Source organism: Crocuta crocuta, unplaced genomic scaffold (genome assembly GCF_008692635.1).
Source record: "Crocuta crocuta isolate KB4526 unplaced genomic scaffold, BGI_CrCroc_1.0 scaffold762, whole genome shotgun sequence".
Taxonomy (NCBI): Eukaryota; Metazoa; Chordata; class Mammalia; order Carnivora; family Hyaenidae; genus Crocuta; species Crocuta crocuta.
In genome coordinates, this window is record NW_027529524.1 from 1,012,889 (window position 1) to 1,036,499 (window position 23,611).

Sequence of the window (23,611 nt, forward strand, 5' to 3'; positions counted from 1 at the left end):
CCATTCACCCACCTCTCTTCATTCTCTGTATTTAAGAGTTTTGGGGTGGTTTTTTTGTTTTGTTTTGTTTTTGGTTTGTCTCTCTGTTTGTTTGGCTTCTTAAATTCAACATATGAGTGAACATATGATATTTGCCTTTCTTTCTCCAACTTGCTTTGCTTAGCATTTTACCTTATAGATCCATCCATTTTGTAGCAGATGGCAAGATTTCATTTTTTTTTTCATGGCCAAGTAATATTCCACTCTGTGTGTGTGTGTGTGTGTGTGTGTGTGTGTGTGTGTTTGTATTTATATGTGTATGTGTGTTAGAGCTGTATTATAAGCAATTGGTTTATGTGACTGTGTGGGCTGGCTTGACAATTCTGAAAATTTGAAGCTAGGCCATCAGTTGGGGCTGTCTGAAATACTTAAGCTTAGCCTGAGATTGTTGTCCATTGGGAAATTTCTTTTTGATTAGAGAAGCTTCAGATGGACTCCTGTCCTTTTAGCTGATTGAATCAGGTCCACTCAGATTCATGTGGAATTAAATTATGAACTTGAATCACATCTACAAAATACTTTCCCAGCAATACTTCGATTTGTGTTTGAATAATTTGGGACTGAAGCCTAGCCATGGTGATACATCAAAAGACCATTGCAGTCCACTCCTTGTCATTTTAGCACCAATACACTCTACCTTAAACCATACTAATCTCCAACTAAAGATAATAAAAAAGATAATAAAAAGGTTATATTTCCAGTTCACATGATACAACTTGCATACAACCAAAAACATGCTCAGTTTTTCCCGGAGGAGTATGCAGAGTCCTTAGGTGTAGTTCACTCTTCTTCTTTGATAGTCTGTGATTTAAATTCTGTGAGATTAAGTTAACTTTATTAATCCATTTTGTATTAGATGTTAAGTGGATAAGAGACAAAAAATAAAAATACTTGGTTAATGTATATATAAGTAAACATAAAAAATAAGGAAGAAATACTCATAATCCTTGTTTCTGCAACTGGTTACATGGTTGTAGCTGTTGTAGGTATTGATAACTACCTTATTCCACTACTAATTCCGTATTTCCTTTGCCTTCAGCAGATGGTTCAACTGGTCATTGTTTGTTTCCTGGCCGGGTGACCCAAACTTTCATTTTGAGAGTTCTGGGCCATTATCAGTCTTGCTTGCAGGACTTCCAGTTTTAGTTTTCCACTGACTTAAATCATAGGATATAGTAATACTAAGACATGCCTAAGAGATCTTTCTACCTCCATTGCATTGTATCAGCCCAATTTCCCATTAATAATTGGGATTGGTCACTCCAGCCAGTACAACAGTCCTTTGTTTGCTTTTTGATTGAAAGTCATGAGGAATCCAAAGTAGTTAGTTGGTATTCTCTAGTTCCAGTTCAGTGGAATTGTTGTATTCTTGTGGAAGGATCTATGACCTTTAGATCTATGACCTCTAGACTAGCAAAACCCAAGTTCATGGTGATGGAAGGCAGACTTTTTGCTTGTGGATCACTAGGACTAGTAGTGAGTGAAGCCAATTCTATTTAATTCCTGGCTGCATATTGGACAGTGATGTAGAGTATGTATAACATCCTATAGGACATTGGCTCAGCCAGACCAGGTATTGTCATCTAGTAGGCACTGTAACTAAGTCCTCAAATACCTTAAACTCCTCTGTTAAGCCAGCTGCATTAAGATGATGGGGAACATGAAAGGACAAGTGAATTCCATCAGAATGGGCCCATTGTTAGACATCATTTGCTGTGAAGTGAGTTTCTTGATCAGAAGCAATACTGTGTGGTAACTATGGTGATGGACAAGACATTTGAAAATCCACTGTTGTTTTGCATACAGGGGAAGACAAACCATATCCAGAGTGGTTATCTATTCCAGTAAGAACAAAGTGCTACTCCTCCCATGATATAAACATTCCAGTGCATTTAACATGCCACCGAGTAGCTGGCTAATCACTATGGCATGTTGTCATATTATAGACTCATTGCTATTTTCTCCTACTGGCAAATTGAGTAACTGGCAGTGGCAGTGGCTATAGCTAGGTTGGCCTTGGTGAGGAAAACGTCCATGTTACTAAGTCCATGCATAACCTGATACCATGATCACTTTGTTCATGATCCTCCTGGGCAAAAAAGGATAACTGGTATCCACAGAATGGTTGACTCTATCCATTTTATTAAAATCCTTGCCTGATGAGGTTACTCTTGTGATCATTCACATGGGACACAAGTCTCTTTATATTATTTTCCCATTCAGAGACGTCTATCCACATACTTCTTTCCCACATTTCTTTGTTACCAGTTTTCCAGTGTTCTTTGAATTTATATAGACTCTTATATCTGGCTGTTTCCTCTTTCAGACAAATTAAACAATCAGGTGCACTGCTCGAAGTTCTGCCCACTGGAATGACTTCCCTTCATGTGCCTTCAAATATGTCTCAGAAAGGGAATATAGGGCCACTCTGCATGTCCAGCTTTACAGACAGGTGGTTCAGACAACAAACAGCCAGTTCATGATTGGCAACTCATGTCTCATGGCAACTTGGTAGCCCTTGGTTAAATATTTGGCTTCTACCAAGATTCAGTGGCAATCCAAAAGCTTTCTTTCAAAATGAGAATAGTTACTTGCAGAGGATGGCAGATATTTACTTTAAAATCCTAAGGGCTTGCCAAAGCTCCAAACAGCATTTCCATCTACCATTAACACTTCAAGCGCATCATATCTGCTGGATCATATGGCCTAAGTGGCTGAGCAACTTGCGTGGCAGCCTGAATCTATCACTTAGCCTTTAATTGTTCTGGGGCCCACTCAAAACTAGCAGCTTGTCAGATCACTCTGTAAGTGAGCTGAAGTAGCATACTCAAATGGGTATCAAATTGCCTTTGAAATACAAAGAGGGCCCCTAGGCATTGTGTTTTTTCCCCTCCCATTAGTAGGAGGGTCCAGAGGCAACAACTTATCCCTCACCATGGAAGATATATCTTGACATGCCCCACACTGCTGTACCCTATGAAATTTTACTGAGATGGAAGGCCCTTGTATTACTGTTGGATTTATTTTCTACTTCTGACATACTAATGTGTTATCTACAGTAGTTGCTTCTCCTCATTTGCCAAGTCTTGTCAGCATAGTGTCACCAATATAATGAACTAGTATGTTATATTATGGAAGAGAAAAGTGATGAAAGTTCCTGCAGACTAAATTATGATACCGGGCTGTAGAACTGATGTGAATTGAAGTAGGACAGTGTAAGCATCTTGATTATCTTGTCAACTGAAAGCAAACTGCGTCTGGTGGTCTTTACTAAGAAGTATGGAGGGAAAGAATTACTTGGCAGTTCGGTGGTTGCATGGTAACAGGGGATGTGTTACTTTGTTCAAGCAATGAAACCATAACTGGAAGAGCAGTGCAGTTTGAGTCATTATTTGATTAAATTTATGATAATCTACTTCTGTTCTCCAAGACCCATTCATTTTCTGTGTAGGCCAAATAGGTGAGTGAAATGAGGATCAAGTTTTTGGTGGTTGGCAACAATGTCTGCTGTCCTCTGGGAATGTGGTATTGCTTTTGGTTTGCCGCTTTCCTAGGTACAGTGGTTTTAGTAGGTTCCACTTGGCCATTGCTAGCACAATAGTCCTTAGTCCACAGGAACCACTATTGAAATTCTGACAGTTTTTGAGTATATCTATTCTAATTATGCATTCTGAAACTGGATAAATAACCATAGGATGGATTTGGAGACCCATTGGTCCCACTGTGAGATAGACCTGAGCGAAAATCCATTAATTCCTTACCTTCATAAGCCTCTACTCTGACTGATGCACCATAGTGATGTTTTGGGTCTTTAAGAATTAGTGTCAGTTCAGAGCTAGTGGACAGTCATCCCTGAAAAGTGATTATTTCCCTTTCCCTAATATACAGTATTTCTGGCAATTGGTCCTACGTCCCTTTGTGAAAGACTTGGAGAAAGATTAATATTAAACATTTGGTAACTTAGCAAGGTATGTTCTCAAGGGGATCTGGTCTTCACTTCATTCTCTGAATTCTAGATGTGCAAACTGGCTCCTGGCTGAGAACTCATTGAGCAGCTTTGCACTTTAGTGATTCAAGTTGGACTTCTGTTAATAGAGATAAAGCAAGAATTTAGAAAACTGTCCATTTCTTTTCTAAGGACACCATTATCAACGAGCCAAGGTCTTAGATCTCTGAGAGTCAGACTCTTCTGATTCCTGCTTTGGTGGTCATTCAGCTGTGCTCTGTTAATTCAACTGATTGAATCAGGACCACCCAGATTGTCTAGGATTGTCTCTCTTACTTAAAGCCAACCCATTACAGACTTTAATCACATCTACAGAGTATCTTGACAGCAGCACCTAGAGTAGTGTTTGAATAACTGGGATTGTGCCTAGCTGATTTGACATCAAAAGACCATCACAATTGGGAATCCACATTTTGACCTTCTGTACTAAATTGCATGTTTTTAGATTTCTTGATTTCTTCTTCCTTGGTTTACATTCTTTGTTTTGATGGAGTATATTCTCCAGTTTTTCCTGGAGAAGGAATGCATGGAAGATGAAAATTTTGAGACCTTAAATCATTTAATATTTATTTGCTTGATAGATTCCTTGGGGATTCAGACTAATTCATTGAAAGTCTTTTAGAATTGAGAAGCATTTGCTCCATTGTTTTCTAGATTTCACTGTTACTCTTGAGAAATATGATGCCATTCTGATTGCTCTTTTGTATGTATCAATTTTTCTTCATTCCTAGCATATTTTGAAAACACATGATGCTGTGATTTGAAGTGTGCCTTTTTTCACTGTCCATTGTTCAGGGCCCTTAGTAGGCTTTTTCAATTTTGATTCTTGTGGTATTAAAATCAGAGTGATTTTCTCATACCTGTCTCTCCTTTTTTTGCCCACCATTAAAAAAAATCTCCTGTCTGGCACTTCTTTATTGTGCAGAACATCCTCTTGAACTGTTTTGTTTTTTTTTTAAGTTTCTTTTTATTCCTATTTTCTGCTTTTTGTTTTCTTATTTTTTGCTTCATTTTATTTTTTGGCAGTTTCTTTTGACATTATATTCCAACCATTTTACAGAATGTTATTAGGTCACTTGCTTATATTTTTAATATTCTGTAGCTCATTTTTGTTCTCTGAGTGTCACTTTTATATCATCCTGTCTTTTTTCCAAGATATCAGTATCTGCTTAGGTGTCTAAAATGCTTTAAAAAATCTTTTCACTGTTTTTCTGAATTTTCTTGGTTGCCTCTAATTACCTGTATTCTGCATAATTGGTTCTTCATTTTTAAGGTAGAGTCTGTTCTGCAGTATCTAGTGATCATTGGAAGCCCATTCATATTGAAGAATTTAATTCTAAATAGCTGATCATGTGCACATGTATAGTGATTGTCACCCAAGTCAGTTGGCTTTCTCTGGATAACTCTCAATATCAAAATCTGTAGGTCTTTCTTCTAGGGTAGTTTATTTTCTCCCTTGAAGAGTCATGTATCCTCCTTAGGTATGGACATTAAAATTGTCAAAGTTCTTTCAGTCATTGGGAAAAGAATGTAGGTTGTAGACTCTTAGTTTGCTTTCTATTTTCAGGATGTTTTTCTGTTTTTACCTGTACATGGAGGCCTTGGATCCAGGCTTCCTTTGATTCAACCTGTTCTGAGGATTAACCCCTTTTCTTCTACTCTGGTACATTCTGGGTACCAGAGTGGAAGCCTGATGGAGGGGAATGGAAGAGATGATTTATATAGACCTATTTAAACAATTTTTTGGAAATTATCTTTTCCTCAGTCACATCTTTACATCTCTGGCTTAAATCTTACCTGGCACCTGATAATCCTGAGTCAGTCTGGTGTATGCTGTTTAGGATTAGGTCTCTTAAATGTACTAAGGATTGCTGTTTTGTATATCATCTATAACTTTTTGGTGTATCATATACAATTAATAACTAACTTAGCTGTTTACACTTTAACATTTGTTTTAAATTTTCATCTACTTGTGGTTTATATCACTTTTTTGACTTTTAGGTTTTGCTTTTCAAAAATGTATTTTGTCTCAATGTAGTGTGATTTCAGAATTCAGGAAGGAAAATTAAGTTTTTCAAATTTTCATGTTTAACTTTAATCGCACAATTATATTTTTTGATAAAAGGCTTGATTATACTCAATTTCTGGAGAAAAAATATCTCTAAGAAACCAGGCATACTAGAAACAAGGGACAGAGAAGGAGCTCACTGGTTTGTTCTGAGCTGTTTCCTGAAAAACAAACACAGCAAACATTTGACTAAATTAGAGATGAGATTGCCATTTTCTTTGTTTCTCTAAAGTAGGAATTTACAGTGGTAGACATGATGGCATCCAGAGAAGTCTCACATGTTAGTTGGTGATAAATGCACATAGTATTTGAAAACCAACTTATTTACACATTTGGAAGCCATAACTGAAACAGGATGGCAAGTAAAAGTGTTAGGTGGTGTTTGCTCATTAGAAGATTAATTTTGCTTTATATCTTTATAAAGGTATGCACTAGAATGCAAAATTTATAGGAGTTATATTTAAGTTTAGTTTTTAGCACATCAAAATATATGTACTTATATGTAAAGTCAAATTGTTTTATGTAAATTCGTGTAAATTAAAACACTAGGCCTCTGGCCCATCAAATCTTATCCTCAGTTTCCTTTTCACGTTTGCTGTGTTAAGGGGAGGCTGTTGACTAATATTTAGTTCTAGATCCCTACATAATATTTTATGATTTCTCCCATTTGGACAAGGTACACTAGCTTCCTCTTATGGAAACCAAGGTTTCACCTCTTTTTCTACCCTTTCTCCATGTACTTCTCTCTTCCTATTTCTCCAACAAATAGAACATGCCACATTAAAAAAATATATTAATATGTTAGTAATATCATGACCATTTAAATAATCTTTTTTTTAAAATGTTTTATTTATTTCTGAGTGAGTGAGAGGGAGAGAGACAGCGTGAACAGGGGAGGGTCAGAGAGAGAGGGAGACACAGAATCCGAAGCAGGCTCCAGGCTCTGAGGAGCTGTCAGCACAGAGCCCGACGCGGGGCTCGAACCCACAAACCGTGAGATCATGACCTGAGCCGAAGTCAGGCGTTTAACCGACTGAGCCACCCAGGCGCCCCTAAATAATCTTTTATTTAAATATACCACCTTTCCTGTGTAAATTTTTCTTTTCCCTGCTGTTAGTTTTTGCAGTATTTCTTGTTTTCTTAGCCTGTTTTACAGGTTTTTGCTGCTTGTAATTTTCTTAACCATTTAACCAAACTCTAGAAGGGAGCCTATAGATTAGAAATAGAAAGACCCTGATAGGACTAGGGTCTTTCCTAGAATATAAATAATAACGTAAGTGTAATTTGCCTGAGAGGAGATTAACATTTTCATTCCCTAATCTAGTCTAGAGAAACTAAAAAACTGTAAACTTAGTTTGACAACTTGCAAAGGTGAAAGACTTTTTTCTGTCTGGGAGACTGAAGCCTATATGAAAGCTTGAAAATTGTCTTAACAGTGGATTCTGGAGTCTTAACTGAAACACAAAACAAACACAAAATTTTTATCTGACCCTGCAAAAAAGACTAGTTTCTCCAAAAGGCTTTTCAGTGTGAGTACAATGCAGCAAACATTGATGTAATCAGATGTATTGTTAAAATTTAATTGTTATAAGCAATGTAATATATTGTCACAATTTAAAAAGTCGGTTAACTATATTAATCAGGTCTCTCTGTTTTCTGTATTTCTGATGCTTAGGCATCTGGGGACTTGGTGACTGTGGAAGAACTGCCCCTTCTGTGTCTAGCCAATTCCTAGGGATCTTAAAATGATTCTTCTGCCGGGACACTTTCATATGCAAACTAACAAATCCAGAGCCTATTCCCTACTGGGCTCTTACACCCTAGCCCACTATTTCCCTGTCCTAATCTCCCAGAGGCCAGGTCTCAGACAATTAGTGGCAACTACTATACCCTGCAGCCTGCTGAAATTATTCAAATAAGCCTACACATTTTCTTTCATAGGTTTGTGCTTTTTATTATTTTTCCTAAACCTGCTTAGCTTGCTTTCCATGTCTTGCTTATTTCCTCCCCTGAAAACCATAGTAAAGACTCTTGCCCACCTTTTCCCCTCATGACTTCTGCCCCCTGAATGACCCTGGTGCTTCCCCTTGTGGCCCTGCCTGGCATAGCATGCTTTCTCCTCATGGGAACTGTAAGTGACAAACTGTTTTCAATGCAGTCATCTCTAGTCTTTACTATTGGCATTACCATGCATGAATAATAATAAAACCTACGTTTTAAAACATGAATGTGGTATGCTTATAACAAAAAGCATCTGTTCCTTACCTCAACCATTTGCAATCAGATTTGTTCTTCTAAATTATATTTACTTCATATTTAAATGTAGGCTCTTTCTGTTGGAAATAGCTTTCTGAAAATGTGATTTCTTGACTTGAGGTTAAAAAATTTTTTTAAATGTTTATTTTTGAGAGTGAGATAGAGTGCACACAGGGGAGGGACAGAGAGAGAGGGAGACACAGAATCTGAAGCAGGTTCCAGACTCTGAGCTGTTAGCACTGGAGCCTGATGCAGGGCTCGAACACATGAACTGTGAGATTGTGACCTGAGCTGAAGTCAGATGCTCAACCAACTGAGTTATCCAGATGCCCCAACTTTAGTTTTATATCATATCAACTTTAAACTCTGACAGATGAGGCCTTCCTATTTTTCCACTTAATACTTCACCTCCTTTTCCTTCCTGGGATAGGAAGAATTCTGTGATGACCCCTAATCAGTCACCCATTGTTAAGTGCCCTCCCACTGAGTGAGGGAAGGATCTGGAACTTGCTTCTGACTAAATAATATGGGCAATACAACAGTGCAGTCACTTAATAATGTTCCATTGTTAAGATTCACTGTTGACCGACTGGAATGATAGATTCTGCTGCTGGCTTTGAAGAAGCTGCCTTGTTGTGAGACTACCTGTGGGAGGGCTTTGGGGCAGGGAACCTCAGGATCACTGGGATCTGAGTGTCTGCAAATAACAAGTGTAAGGCACAAGATACCTCAGAAAAGAGTACAGGAGACATGTGGGGTGTGGCAAAATCAAGTAACAAATATGAAATTTTAGTCATAGAAAGATGAGAGCGACCGTGGGGAAAACACTAAAGGAAATGTTTAGATAATAAAAGTAAAAATGTATGATGGACGGATGGAAGTATAGAATGGAATGAAGATAACAGAAAAGTAATATGTGGCTGAACTTAAGTAAATATATGAGTAAATATATTTTTCTATAGATGATGTGAACAATATCATTAAAAACTTATTATTTGATATGTATATAGTAATATGCCCAGCAAGAAGAATACACTTTTTTTGTGAAGCACATTAAAAGTAAAATTAAAGGTTTTTTTTCCCATAGTGGAATTAAGATATGTTAATAAAAAGAAAGATAATTAGAAAATTCTTATATATTTAGATGTTAAGAAAATCATTTATTTATTTAAAAACTTTTAATGTTTTTTTATTTTTGAGAGAGAGAGAGACAAAATGTAAGTGGGGGATGAGCAGAGAGAGAGGGAGAGAGAATCTGAAGCAGGCTTCAGGCTTCAGGCTCTGAACTGTCAGAGCAGAGCCCAGTGCAGGGCTTGAACTCATGGACTGTGAGGTCATGACCTGAGCTGAAGTCAGATGCTTAACCTCTTGAGCTACCCAGGCACTCCAAGAATTACATTTTAAAAATAACTATAGGTTAAATAAAAACTGGAATGGAAGTAGATACATTTTTTAATGAAAGATATTGAAAATACTATTAATCAAAGCCTTGGGGTCCAGTTAAAACCTTAAATTCCATTTATTAGAAGAGAAAATTGGCCAAAATCAATGATATCAACATTCAACTCAAGAAATTTAGAAAAGAAGCAAATTGAACAAAAACAAGTAGGAGTAAAGAAGTAGTAAAGATAAGAGCAGAAATTAATTAAATAGAAAGCAAACATACAGTGGAGGAAGATCAAAAGGTAAAAAGAAGAAATGACATAAGAAGAAATGCAAAGTCTACAAGATTGAAAGCAGTTGAAACATAATTCAAAATCTCATAAAAAATACTCCACACTTAGTTGGTTGTACTAGTGAATCTACCAAACGTTTAAGGTAGAACTCTTCCACATAATTGAAAAAAAGAAATAATTCCCCATCCATTTTATGAAGCCAACATATCCTTGATACCAGAACCTAACAAGGACATTTAAAAATAAAGATACCAGTGAATATTTCTCATGAAAATGCAAAAATTCTAAACAAATTAGTAGTAATCTAAACCCAGACCTCTTTTTCACATATACATCATCATGGCCCAGTCTGGTTTATTTCAGAAATGCAAGATTTAGTTTAACATTCTAAAGGCTCAGTGACTATAGTTCATGACAGTAGTGGAATAAAGAATAATCATGTGATCAACTCAGTAGATGTAGAAAAAATATTTGATAAACATCAAATTTACTTATCAGTAAATTTACAATCTCTTAGAAAACTCGAAACAGAAGAGAACCAAGGCTAGAACACTTGTAACAAATACAATAGTTCTGACTAAAGTTTTGACAGCTTTTCCTCTGAGATTAGTAACAGGAAGATGAAGCTTGCCATTGCAACTTCTATCCAACATAGAGTTCTTAGCCGTTGTAAGATAACAATGAAAAGAAATAAAATGATAAACATTGGAACTCCAAAAGAAGAAATGAAACTCAGTATTTACAGATGACCTGGATGTGAATATAGAACATCCATAATAGTATGGACTAATTAGAATAATAATAGATTAAGTTACCAGAATTGCTGGATATAAAGTCATTCTAAAAATTCAATTTTATTTTATACATTAAAAACAAACAAAAATAATGGGATTTTAAAAAGATATCATTTCTGTAATGTCAAAATTTGTTAAATTTTAAGATTAGGAAAGATATGCAAGACCTCAGCATATGAAACAATAAAACTGTATTCAGAAAAAATAAAGAAGACTGATACATGGAAAGAAAAATCTTATTATTGGATTGGAAGACTTACAATTATAAAGATGTAAATTATGTCCAAATTAACTATAGATTCAATGCAATTCCAAACAAATTCATGCAGGTTTTTTCTTTCTTTTTCTTATTTTGGGGTGTATGTGTGTGAGAGAGACTGAGAAAGTTTCTAAAAGATTCTAAAAGGCAAACCAAGAAACAGACTCTTAACTATAAAGAGCAAACTGATAGTTACCAGAGGGGAGGTAAGTGGAGGTAGGTGGTAAGTGATGGTGATTAAGGAGTGTACTTGCTGTGATGAGCCCCAGGTATCATATGGAAGTGTACAGTATATTGTACACTTGAAACTAATATTACACTGTATGTTAACTAACTGGAATTTTAAAAAAGAACCTTAAAAGAGATATGGAAATGTAAAGTCTAAGACAATATTCAAGAGAAATAAAAATGTACAAGAACTTATTCTACCAGTATTAAGATACTATATTAAGATAGTATATGTTACAAATAAAGTTAACCAAAGAGGTGAAAGACTTGTACTCTGAAAACTATAAAACACTGATGAAAAAATTGAAGGTGATACAAAGAAATGGAAAGATACTCCATACTCATGGATTGGAAGAACAAATCTTATGAAAATGTCCATACTACCCAAGGTAATCTACATAATTAATGCAATCCCTATCAAAATTCCAACAGCATTTTCCACAGAACTAGAATATACAATCCTAAAATGTGTATGGAACCACAAAAGAACCTGAATAGCCAATGCAGTCTTGAAAAAGAAAAACAAACTGGAGGCATCACATTTCTGGACTTCAAGTTCTATTGTAAAGCTGAGTAATCAAAACAGTAAGGTACTGACACAAAAATAGACAAGTAGATCAATGCAACAGAATAGAAAACCTAGAAACAAACTCATGATTCTATGGTCAGTTAATCTTTGACAAAGGTTGCAAGAATATACAATGGGAAAAAGACTGTCTTCAACAAATGGTGCTGTGAAAGAATGAAACTAGACCATTTTCACACACCACACACAAAAATAAACTAAACAAAAATGGATTAAAGACCTAAATGTGAGACCTGAAACCATAAACATCCCTGTAGAAGGCACAAGCAGTAACTGCTCGGATTTCAGCCACAGCATCTTTTTAGAAATGTCTCCTGAGGCAAGGGAAACAAAAGCAAAAATAAACTATTGGGACCTCCTCAGGTTAAGACTTCTGCACAACAAAGGAAACAACAAAACTAAAAGGCAACTGACAGAATGGGAGAAGATGTTTGCAAATGACATATTTAAAAAGTGTTACTGTCCAAAGTATATAAAGAACTTATACAAATCAACACTTAAAAAACAAATAATCCAGTTAAAAAATGAGCAGAAGAAATACAGATTGCAAACAGACATATGAAGAGATGCTCAATATCACTCATCATTAGGGAAATACAAATGAAAACCACAATGATTATCACCTCACACATGTCAGAATGGCTAAAATAAAAAACACCAGAAACAACAAATGCTAGAGATAATATGGAGAAAAGGAAACCCTTTTGCACTGTTAGTGGGAATGCAAACTGGTGCAACCGCTGTGAAAGACAGTATGAGGTTCCACAAAAAATTAAAAATAAAACAGCAATCACATTACTGGGTGTTTACTGAAAAGTACAAAAACAGTATTCAGAGGGATGCATGCACTCCTATGTTTATAGCAGGATTATTTACAATATTCAAATTATGGAAGCAGCCCAAGTGTCCTTCAATAGATGAATGGAGAAAGAAGATGTGAGATGTATATATAATATACATATATGTGTATATAAATATATTGTGTGTATATGTGTATATATATCATGTATCATATATGTATATATGTGTATATGTGATATATATATGTATACAGACACACATATACAGGTATATATATATGTATACACACATAATGGAATGTTATTCAGCTATGTAAAATAATGAACTCTTGCATTTGCAACAACATGGATGGATCTAGAGAGTATAAGGGTAAGTGAAATAAGCCAATCAGAGAAGGAAAAATACTATATGGTCTCACTCATATGTGGAATTCAAAAAATGGAATAAATGAACAAAGGAAAAAAAAGAGACCAATCAAAGAACAGATTCTTAACTATAGAGAACAATCTGATGGTTACCAGAGTGAAGGTTGGTGGGGGATGGGCGAAATAAGTGAAGGGGATTAAGAGCACACTTATCTTTATGGGCGCTGAGTTATATATGGAACTGTAAAAAAGAGTGTGATGTTGGTGCAAGGATAAAAAATTATCAATGGAACAGAAAAGCCCTGCAGTAGACCCACAATTGATTTATAATAAATGCTGTAATACAGAACTGTGGGTTAGAAAAGTGTTTTCAAATGATATTGGGTTAACTGGATATCTGGGAGAAAAAAATCAATTCTAAATGTATTGAAGGTGAGACAATAAAGCTTCTTGAAAATAGTATATGAGCAGATCTTCATGGACTGAGGGTAGGAAAATATTTCTTGAATAGTACACAAAAAGCATTAATAATAAGAAAAAAAGAAAGATTGGGATAACACTATAATGAAGAATTTGTACTTATCAAAGGAAAGCATTAAATGATTGAAAAGACAAGCCAGAGAGTTGGAGAAAACACATATATCACATGAATGAAATAAGATAATTAATTATGAACAATATTCACAATAAGTAAAAGAGACAGCCCACTAACAATGGCCAAGATGCTTAAGCCATCTTTCCAAACTACTACTAAGCATGAAAATGTAGCAGTCACAGAAATCCATACAAAAATGATAATGAAAGATTTCTGCTTTGAGCCATGATGGAGTAACAAAGTTTGGATTTTCCTTTCCACAGTAAACAGCTAGTCAACTGGACAAAATAAGTCAGTGTTATCAGGCATTGGACAATAGACAACTTAGAGCTATGATTCCTGAGTTTAGTGAAACAAAGAAAGTAAGCAAAAAAGGCATTAAAACATCTATTATATATTATTAAGTATTTAAATAAAAAATGTAGGCATTGTGAGGAGAGAAATTAAAAGTTAAAAAAATGCAATGTAACTTTTAGTGATAAAATATATAAGGTAAAAACTAATGGCTATGATTAATAGCAGTTAGGCACAGCAGCAGAAAAGGTCAGTGAACTTGAAAACATTACAATAGGGGTGCCTGGGTGGCTTAGTCGGTTAAGTGTCCGACTTTCACTTAGGTCATGATCTCGCAGTTCGTGGGTTTGAGCCCCGTGTCAGGCTCTGTGCTGACTGCCAGCTCAGAGCCTGGAGCCTGTTTCGGAGTCTGTGTCTCCCTCTCTCTCTGACCCTCCCCTGCTCACGCTGTCTCTCTCTCTCCTAGAAATAAATAAAAATATTAAAAAAAAAAAAGAAAACGTTACAATAGATACTATGCAATACAAGGGCAAAGAAGAAAAGAAAAATAAACAGGGTTAGTGATCTTTGGGACAGTACTGAACAGTCTAATTTATGTGTTATTCTAGAATTGTAATTCCACAATTCCAGAAGTGATAGGGAATGGAGGTAGAGACGGAAAAGAAATACTTAACAAAATAATGGCTGAGAAAATTTTCAGATTTGTAGAAAACTGTAAATTCATAGGTCCATGTGATACTCAATAAATCTCAAGGAGAAGGAAATGAAGAAAGCCACACCAAGCTACTTCATAAATTCAGCAGTAAAGACAAAATCTTTAAAACAGTCTGAGGAAAAAAGTCACTTTACACACAGAAGAACAAACATACATATTGTCGTAGATATCTTGTCAGAAACATCTAAAGTCAAAGTCAATGGAATAGCATCTTTAAAAGTGCTGGGAAAAAAACTCAACCTAGAATTCTATACTCAGAAACAGTATCTTTCAAAACTGAAGGTGAAATGGATTTTTTTGTAACCGGTAAAAGCTGAATTTGTCTACAGCAAACTTTGAAGTTCCAAAATGAAAACAAGAATTTATGCTAGATTTAAATTAAGAATCACACAACAGATGAGGCACCTGAGTGGTTCAGTCAGTTAAGCATCTGACATTGGCTCAGGTCATGATCTCAGTATTTGCATTATTTTGCTAAACATAGTATGTTTTTGATAGCTCCCCTTCCTTTTTCTGGGATCCTTTAAGACTTTCATGTCTGTTTCTTTAAGGGAAATTTAGCAATTGTTTTTAACTGCCTTGCATCTTGGTAGCCTTTAGAGAATAGCATATATAGTTTTCACAGTTGGAGTTTCCTACTGTATGACTTATTTGCCTTCAAGACCTAGTGGGAATGAAAATGTTTTGACTGCAAGTTAGAAGTTATGGAGAAGATACAGGCAAGATTCAATCTATCCATTTCTTCTGAATTCTTTGTTCTGTGGGGTATACATTTGGATATGTAGTCAGCTAAGCACATTTGTTGAAGTCTATATACTGCTTTTCAGTAGTTGCCTTGATAGGATCCCTATTTTATAGCAGAAATCTGAGAACAGCTATCTTTGTTATAGACTTCTAAAACCTATTAGCTTGCTGCCAGATAGACTAGAGAGAGATGTAGAAAAATTATATGGGATTGTGAAAACCTAAATATTTTTAACTATATGAAAAGCCTTCTGGTCACATTTTATCCCTGATAATAGCATAATACATGTAAGAGATATGTCAACTAATAATGATAAAATCTCTTATGTGTATATTCCAGAGACATAGAAGTAATTTATAATATAAAAATTTCATGTTCATATTTGTCCTCCCATCTCCCCCCCTTTTTTTTTTTTTCAGTTCAGCTTTGCTAAATCTATGTGGTTCATCAAAGGCCTCAGGGTTTTGTGACCTGTGGCAGGACTCTGGGCACACTGTAGAGATCCACATAGTGGTTTGGATTGTGCTAGAAGCTATGGAGCTAGTTTCTTCAGCTTGTGGTTAGGTATACTTATGAAATGTTTTATACTTTGGGCAGCATGGGCAAAAGTCTGATTTCTCTTTGTGTGTGTGTGTGTGTGTGTGTGTGTGAGGGAGAGAGAGAGAGAGACCTCTCTAAAGAATCCTAGCATATTAGATTAGTGTGAAAATGTTCCTTGAGGGACGCCTGGGTGGCTCAGTCGGTTAAGTGTCTGACTTTGGCTCGGGTCATGATATCGTGGTCTGTGTGTTCAAGCCCCTCATCGGGCTCTGTGCTGACAGCTCAGAGCTTGGAACCTGTTTCGGATTCCGTGCCTTCCTCTCTCTCTGCCTCTCTCCAGCTCGTGCTCTCTCTGTCTCAAAAATAAATAAGCATTAAAAAAAAAGTTCCTTGGAAGACATCTGGTTAGTCCAAAAGAGTTTTATACTTTGAGTTATGGCCTTATGTATATATATTTTTAAATATTTTATTTATTTCTAGGAGGGAGAGAGACAGCATGAGCAGGGGAGGGTCAGAGAGAGAGGGAGTGACAGACTCTGAAACAGGCTCCAGGCTCTGAGCTGGCAGTCAGCACAGAGCCCGACGCGGGGCTCGAACCCAGGAACCGCGAGGTCATGACCTGAGCGAAAGTCGGACGCTTAACTGACTAAGCCACCCGGGCACCCCTATGGCCTTATATTTTAAAGGAACTATAAAGATAATCTATTCCAACTACCCAGGTGATTCCTAAGAATCTCCTCTGCAGCATTTCCAGCCAGTGATTATTGCCATCTTAAGCTCTCCCTTCAGCACTTTTAGGCATCCCACTTCCCCTTATACTGAGATAAAAATCTATTACCTTCTATTCTTATTTTCCTTATTTTCTTATTTCCTTAATTTCTTATTTCTTCTACTCTTATTTCCTTATTTTCTTGGGAACCATACAAAAATTCTAACCTAATCTATAATCATAATCTAGAATATGAAAATAATTCTCATTGTGTTCTGTGTTCTGCACTAGGTGAAACTGCTCACTTGGACTTGAATCTCTTTGCATCATAGCCCTTTCTTCTGAAGGCCCTGTACTTTATTCACATCCCATGACAGAACTGAATGTAGTATTCAGAGTAGGGGCCAACTCTCACAGAATAGAGTACTATATAAATGATATTCCTAATAACAATACTTAAAAAGCAGACTAAAATTGGTTTTATTGGAAGGTATATCCTGCAACTACTTGCTTGTGTTTCTATTTTCTGCCTTCTTCCATTCCTTCCCCTGGTTACCTCTCTTTGGAAAGTGCTCTTTACAAGTTCATCAGTCATCTCCAGATAGCAATTACAATGATCTCTTTCAATCCTCCTTCTCCATGAAATCTTGGCTATCCTTTAAACATCCTTTCTTTAAATTCTTATTATCTTTGGTTATCAGAACATTTGTTATACAGGTTTTCCTTTCATCTTCTTATACCTTAATTTTTTTCTTCAGCGTATTACATCTAACAGGCTCAGTTCTTGGACCTATGCTTTTGCTAGCTTTGTCCTTTCTCTTTTGGGGAACTAATTTACTGTGTGGCTTCAAATGATCTCTACTGGATTGACTTCAGACCCCTATCAGATGACAAGTGTTAGTTTGTTCCCTTAAACTCAACAATTTGATATCCCCTCCCTGTGCCACAAACTAGGTCCTAGTTGTTTTCTGTCACCCAGTTTCAAAAGTTATGGAGTCATCAATTGTTTTCATTTCTTTTCCTTACTCATATTTGGTTAGTCATCATGAAGAAGTGATTTCTTCTTTGAAAAAATAGTTCATATCTACCCCTTCTATTTATTGTTTCCATCAGTTATTACCCCAAGCACCTCTTTACTAGATTTGCTACCTATGGCATTTCTCCTCTTTAGTCTATTTTGTACAGTCACAAGATTAACACTTCGGTAATGCAACCTTATTCATCTAACTCTACTTACCAAATACCCTAGAAGGCTTCCAGTTGCCTGATGAGTAAAATATAAATTCCTGGTTTGTTTTTCCTATTCCTTCAGTATATTCTTCTAAGCTTCCTTTTCAGAACTGTACTCCAGAGTGCTTCTCATCAGCCTGCAACAATGATAAAATTGCCTACTTCTCCTAGAGTGTGGTGTGGCAGTTTTGAATCCCTTTGCCTTTTTTGTAGTGTTTCTACCTCACTCAGTGTGTATCAACATCTTATCCACCTTTTGAGACATATATACCACCATTCCCTTCTCCATGAAGCTGTTATCCCCTTTATCTTTTCATTCCAAGAGGTTGCTAACTTGTATTATACTATCCATCTAAACTACATTTTGACACTTAGATTTTACTTTTAAAAAAATTGTCATGTATATACATATTGTATCACTGTATGCATTAAACCTTACTTGATTGCAAGGAGTCCGACTTATATTTTTATGTACCCATTATTGCTAGAAGAGTGCTCATGAACATTCAAGCCTACTACAGGAACATTGATTGGTTGATTGGTTGGGCTATCAATGAGTTAATATAGTAGTTGTTAAAGGAAAATTATACATTTCTTTAATCAAAATGCTTTATGAGAAGCCTCATTGGTTGGTTGGTTAGGCTGTCACTGAATTAATATAATAGTTGTCAAAGAAAATTATACATTTCTTTAATCAAAATGTTTATTTCAGAAAGTATTCAATCTTTCTTGACAAAGTCATAAGTATCAACAGAAAACAAAGAATTTGAAGCTGAGATTTGTGGCTCAGAGAACTAAAAATGGTGAAAGAACTACAGTAGACACTCCGTAGATGTATAAATTAAAGGGGTTCTATAGTTGTGATCCATTTAGGCAATAACTGGGTTATGACTTGTATTTGGAGAATGGAAATCATAATAATCAGTTGACTTATGAGCCTTCGTGTAATTTACCCTTTACTCTTTCCACGTTTTTGTTGTGCTTCCTTCCTTTACTTGCCTTTGCCCCTTACTGAACTTTCTGTTTTTTACCCTTGACTTCTGATTCTTTCTTTCCTTTAACTTTGTGCTTTCCTTCATCAATTTTCTTCATAGTATCATTTTCTTCTGTATCTTTATTTTTCCTTCCATCTCCCTTGTCTTTACCCTGCTTTCCTTTATTCTCAGAACTCTCTTTTTTTACTTGGGACCCTTGTGCTTGTGGCATTCCAGACTCATTCTTCTCTACTTGAAACTCCTGTCCTTGTATTCTGGACTCACTCTTCTTTATTTGAAACCCCTGTCCCTGTGTTATCCCAGTGTCATTCATCTTTACTTGGGCCTCCTGTTCTTGTGGTATTCTGGATTCTCTCCTCTTTACTTGGGCTTCCTTTCCTTTTGGTATTCCCATCTCATGCACCTTTATTTGGTCTTCTTCTCCTAGTGCCTTGGGATCACTCTTCTTTTCCTCGACCTGCATATGTATCTCACCTTCCTCCATCTCAATGCCTTTTGCTTTGCTTTTTGACTTTGTTTTGTGCCTCAAGGTCAAGGATTCATCAGAATCTGTAAATAAGTCTTCCTTCTTTAATGTTTTCTTGTTTTCTTCTTGGCTGTTCTCAGACTTTGTAGTGCTTCAATTTTTTAGAAACTGGGCCTCAAAATCTGATATTTTTGCAAATTCTGCCTCCGTGTAACCTGGAAATATAACTGAGCACACAACAAAAGTGCACATTTCAGATATCAGGTACTTTCTTCTCTTTATTCCTACTTTTCTCCCTGATATTGATTTCTTTATTTTTTGTCTTAAAGCTGACAAACTGGAGATAATTTGAGGTTTCCTGAAAATAGAAAATGGTGGAACTCTGCACTTAGACTTATGTAAGTGTTGATAATATTCCAGACTCTGTTCAAGAAATTGGAATATTAATCAAAGAAGAACTAAGATGTACTATAAATGAACTGGCTGAGATTTGTTCAGTGTATTATGGTTGACGATTAATATTTAATAGCTAGAGGAGAATGTATTCTGAAAAGAAATGGAATTTATTCTTAGAAAAAATTTTGGAAATAAGCAATAATTTTTCCTTAAAATAAAAAAACCCTTCAAAATATGCTTTGTATATTGAATATAAGCATATCTCATTATTCAAAGGTAATATAGAACATCGGGCACTCATAGTTCTGAGCATTTTATATGAACTATTAACTCATTTAATCCTCACAGCAACCATATAGGGCAGGTACTATTATTATCCCCAATTTTACAGATGAAGAAACTTGAGGTACAGAAAGCTTAAATGAATGGGAATATAGTTATAGAATTAGTAAGCAGTGGAGCTGAGATGTGAGCCTGAAGAGTCAGACTCCAGAGTTCAGTCTTCAGCAGTACTTTAGAGTGTTTCTTATGATCCTGCAAACTTATTTTGCACAAATTTCTGGTCCCTTTTCCCATGTATAAGTAGGTCACTCTGCTGTGTCTCAATTTCTGTGAGATCTAATAAACTCGAATTTGTTAGCTTCTGCTTTTTTTTCTTCTTTTTTAGTGATTTGGTTCCCCAGGTTAAGAAAAGAAAATTTTTTATGCTACTAAGAAAAATTCTGTGGTTTCTTGCTATGGAGCAATGGGATGCTTTGCCTTAAGAAAAACTATTTAAGGGGTGCCTGGGTGGGTCAGTCGGTTAAGTGTCCGACTTTAGCTCAGGTCATGATCTCATGGTTCATGAGTTCGAGCCCCATGTCAGGTTCTGTGCTGACAGCTCAGAACCTGGAGCCTGCTTCAGATTCTGTGTCTCCCTCTCTCTCTGCCTCTCCCTTGCTTGTATTCTGTCTCTCTCTAAAAAAATAAACATTAAAAAAAAAAGAAAACCCATTTAAATATTCAATGAAGTAGAAAGGATACTGAATTTATTTTTTAAATTTTTATTGTTTTAAAAAACTTTTAATGTTTATTTACAATTGAGAGAAAGAGAGAGACAGAGCGTGAGCAGGGGAGGGGCAGAGAGAGGGGGAGACATAGAATCTGAAGCAGGCTCCAAGCTGTCAGCACAGAGCCTGACATAGGGTTTGAACTCACAAACCGTGAGATCTTGACCTGAGCTGAAGTTGGACACCTAACCGACTGAGCCACCCAGGCATCCCGAAAGGATACTGAACTTAAAAGCTGAGTCAGAACACCTGGGTTTAGTATTCTTGCCAGCTGGGTGTATTTGGGTCAATCAGTTACTCTCCAAAGACCTACTGCTCTGCCCACTTTGTAGAGTAATTTAAAGATTCTAGGCAAATGTTTAAGGAGCATGGCTTTTACAGACAGACTGTTTCAAATCCTGGCGTCATATCTAGCTAACCAGGTGATCTTGGGCAAACTTTACTTTCTTATCTGCAAAATGGGAGCAATAGTAGTAGCTACTTCTCCGAAGTGTTATGAGGATTATATGATACTATCTAAGTAAAGCACTCAGTACAGTGCATGGAACATGGTAAGTAGTGCAATAAGTATTGGCTATTACTACTAACAAATGAGATAATACAGGCAAAAACTCTCTCTGATCTTATCAAGATAAGGCACTCTTAGTTCCAGCCATACTTTAGAGGAATGGTTAATTCCATTACAGGAAGATTTCCTGCCTAAAAGTTGACGTTTTTTTTTTTTTTACAAGGAAAACCTTTTGGTGTCTTTAGGGTTTGACCTCTGAAATATTGATCTACACATAACTGAATAACAAGTTGTAAAAAAGCAAGACATTCTTACATTAGGTAAGAAGGTAACTATAAGTCAAAAGGGTTGCTGCAGTTTAGTGCTTTCTGTCTGATATTTTCAACTTCTGACACCAAAATAAAAACATTAAGAATCTTGGAATAATGCTTCCTGAACCTTTTGTGTATTTTTTCCTCCCTAGTGCTTATTTAATAAGATGCGGGTGCTGACATTTTATTCTAGACAAACTCATTTCCAATTTACTAATGAAAATCAGTGTTAGTATATCCTAAGCATTTTTGTACTGAGAAAGAGTTCCTAGTATTTTGATATCTGACAGTACTACCAGTTGACACTTATTTTTGAGGGGGGGGATGTGGTGTGGTGTGGAGAAGAGTATGTTTTTCCACCAACGCTTCCAACCTTACAAATTCTGTTTGTTAGCTGGTTTTTTTGAAACGTGAATATTTTTAGTCTTATACCGTCTCTTGGGAGTATTTTGTTTCATGTTTACTACTGTGTATACTACTGCATGACTCATTTTTAAGCTAACCATCTCCTAAATTTATAGATTTTGTTAATCAAAGGTAAATATTCTGGGGTTTAATGACATAGTCAATGTTTATTCTAGCTACAGTTTGCCTAATTTTACAGAATTTTAAAGAATTTTATTCTTTTTCCCACTGAACTGAAAAATACTTCTAGTCATTTCTAATAGTATCTTCATATCCTTGATTGTTTTAGTATCTTTGTTGTTTATTTTCCATCTTGAACTTAACTGCATTGCAAAAGTAAGCCACAAATCATTAGCCCACCAAATTCTAAGTTCTTCTTTCCCTTCTTTTAAATTTTTAGATTGTACATACATCTTTTTTTCCCTTTGGATCTCATAATCTCCGTAATATAAAGATTTATAAACCCTGGCTGAAAGTCCATTTACTGCAGAGAGTAGCCTATACAGCAACATTCTAATTTAAAGGGAAAGATTTAATCAGGGCTTTGGTGATCATTATAATGTATTCAGCTTGTTTAAAGATTTTAAACTGGATTAATTTTTGTTAAGGCTGAAAGATATCCTGAATTAGTGATCATAGTAATAATTCTAATTACACAATACTTTAAAAATGCAGCGACTGGACTATGGGCTTTATTAGGAAATGAATCCTATTGGGTTCTTTTAAAAAGTTTTTATTTTATTTTATTTTTATTTTTTCAATGTTTATTTATTATTATTATTATTTCTATTTAAATTCAAGATCAAAAGCTTCTGCACAACAAAGGAAACAATCAACAAAACTCATCCTATTAGGTTCTTGATCCACTGGCTGTTAGGAGGGAGCTGTCTAGACCATAAAGATCTGTCAAGCATAAAGGTGATGGCTCATTATAAATCTCAGGCCATGAATTAACATTAAAAAAATCATATACTTAATTAGCTGATTGTGGAGATGAGAAATAAAGAGACTCAACTTGAGAGGATGATGAAGTTTTGCTCTGATTTGTCTTAAATTTTTCTTTGAACAATGAATTAAACCTTAATTGCATTTTGCTAAAAATATCAACTGGAAAGAATATGTTTGAAATATTGTCAATAAGGATATATCTTACAAGAAAACATTTTAAAAGATTGAAGTGATTTTTGTCCTGGCAATTAAAAAAAACATATTCATTGAAAATGAATTCACCTCCAGGGAGGGAGTTGGCCTATGATCCCTTCTCAAAGCCCTCTTTTTTTGTGAGGAAAACATACACTTATCACCTTCCCCGTGTGGGGAGGACTTTTGAGGGATGCAGATATATCACGATTGCTCTGAATGCATATTATTTCTGGTACTGTAAATACAAAGAAAACATTGTCCCTTTCAATTTCCTTTCTTCCAATTCCTCACTGCCACTCACAAACCCACTCTCTTTCTAGTCTGAACTGAAAAAGAAGGACTAATTATTAAAGGCATATTTTGTGTTTGTCAGTGTTTAGAATGTTTGAGATGTTTGAAATGTATCTTACTAAATTTAAGTTTTACTTGCTT

General features: G+C 35.7%; 1 protein-coding gene across 1 annotated transcript in view; it reads right to left on the bottom strand.

Annotated features, from left to right (window-relative positions):
- The window catches only part of LOC144229016 (uncharacterized), a 166,554-nt gene that overhangs the window by 95,180 nt on the left and 47,763 nt on the right, over positions 1-23,611 (bottom strand). Inside the window, exon 12 of the mRNA XM_077760966.1 lies at positions 6,254-6,274. Coding sequence (XP_077617092.1) covers positions 6,254-6,274 — 21 coding nt within the window. The remainder of the gene's footprint in view (positions 1-6,253; positions 6,275-23,611) is intronic.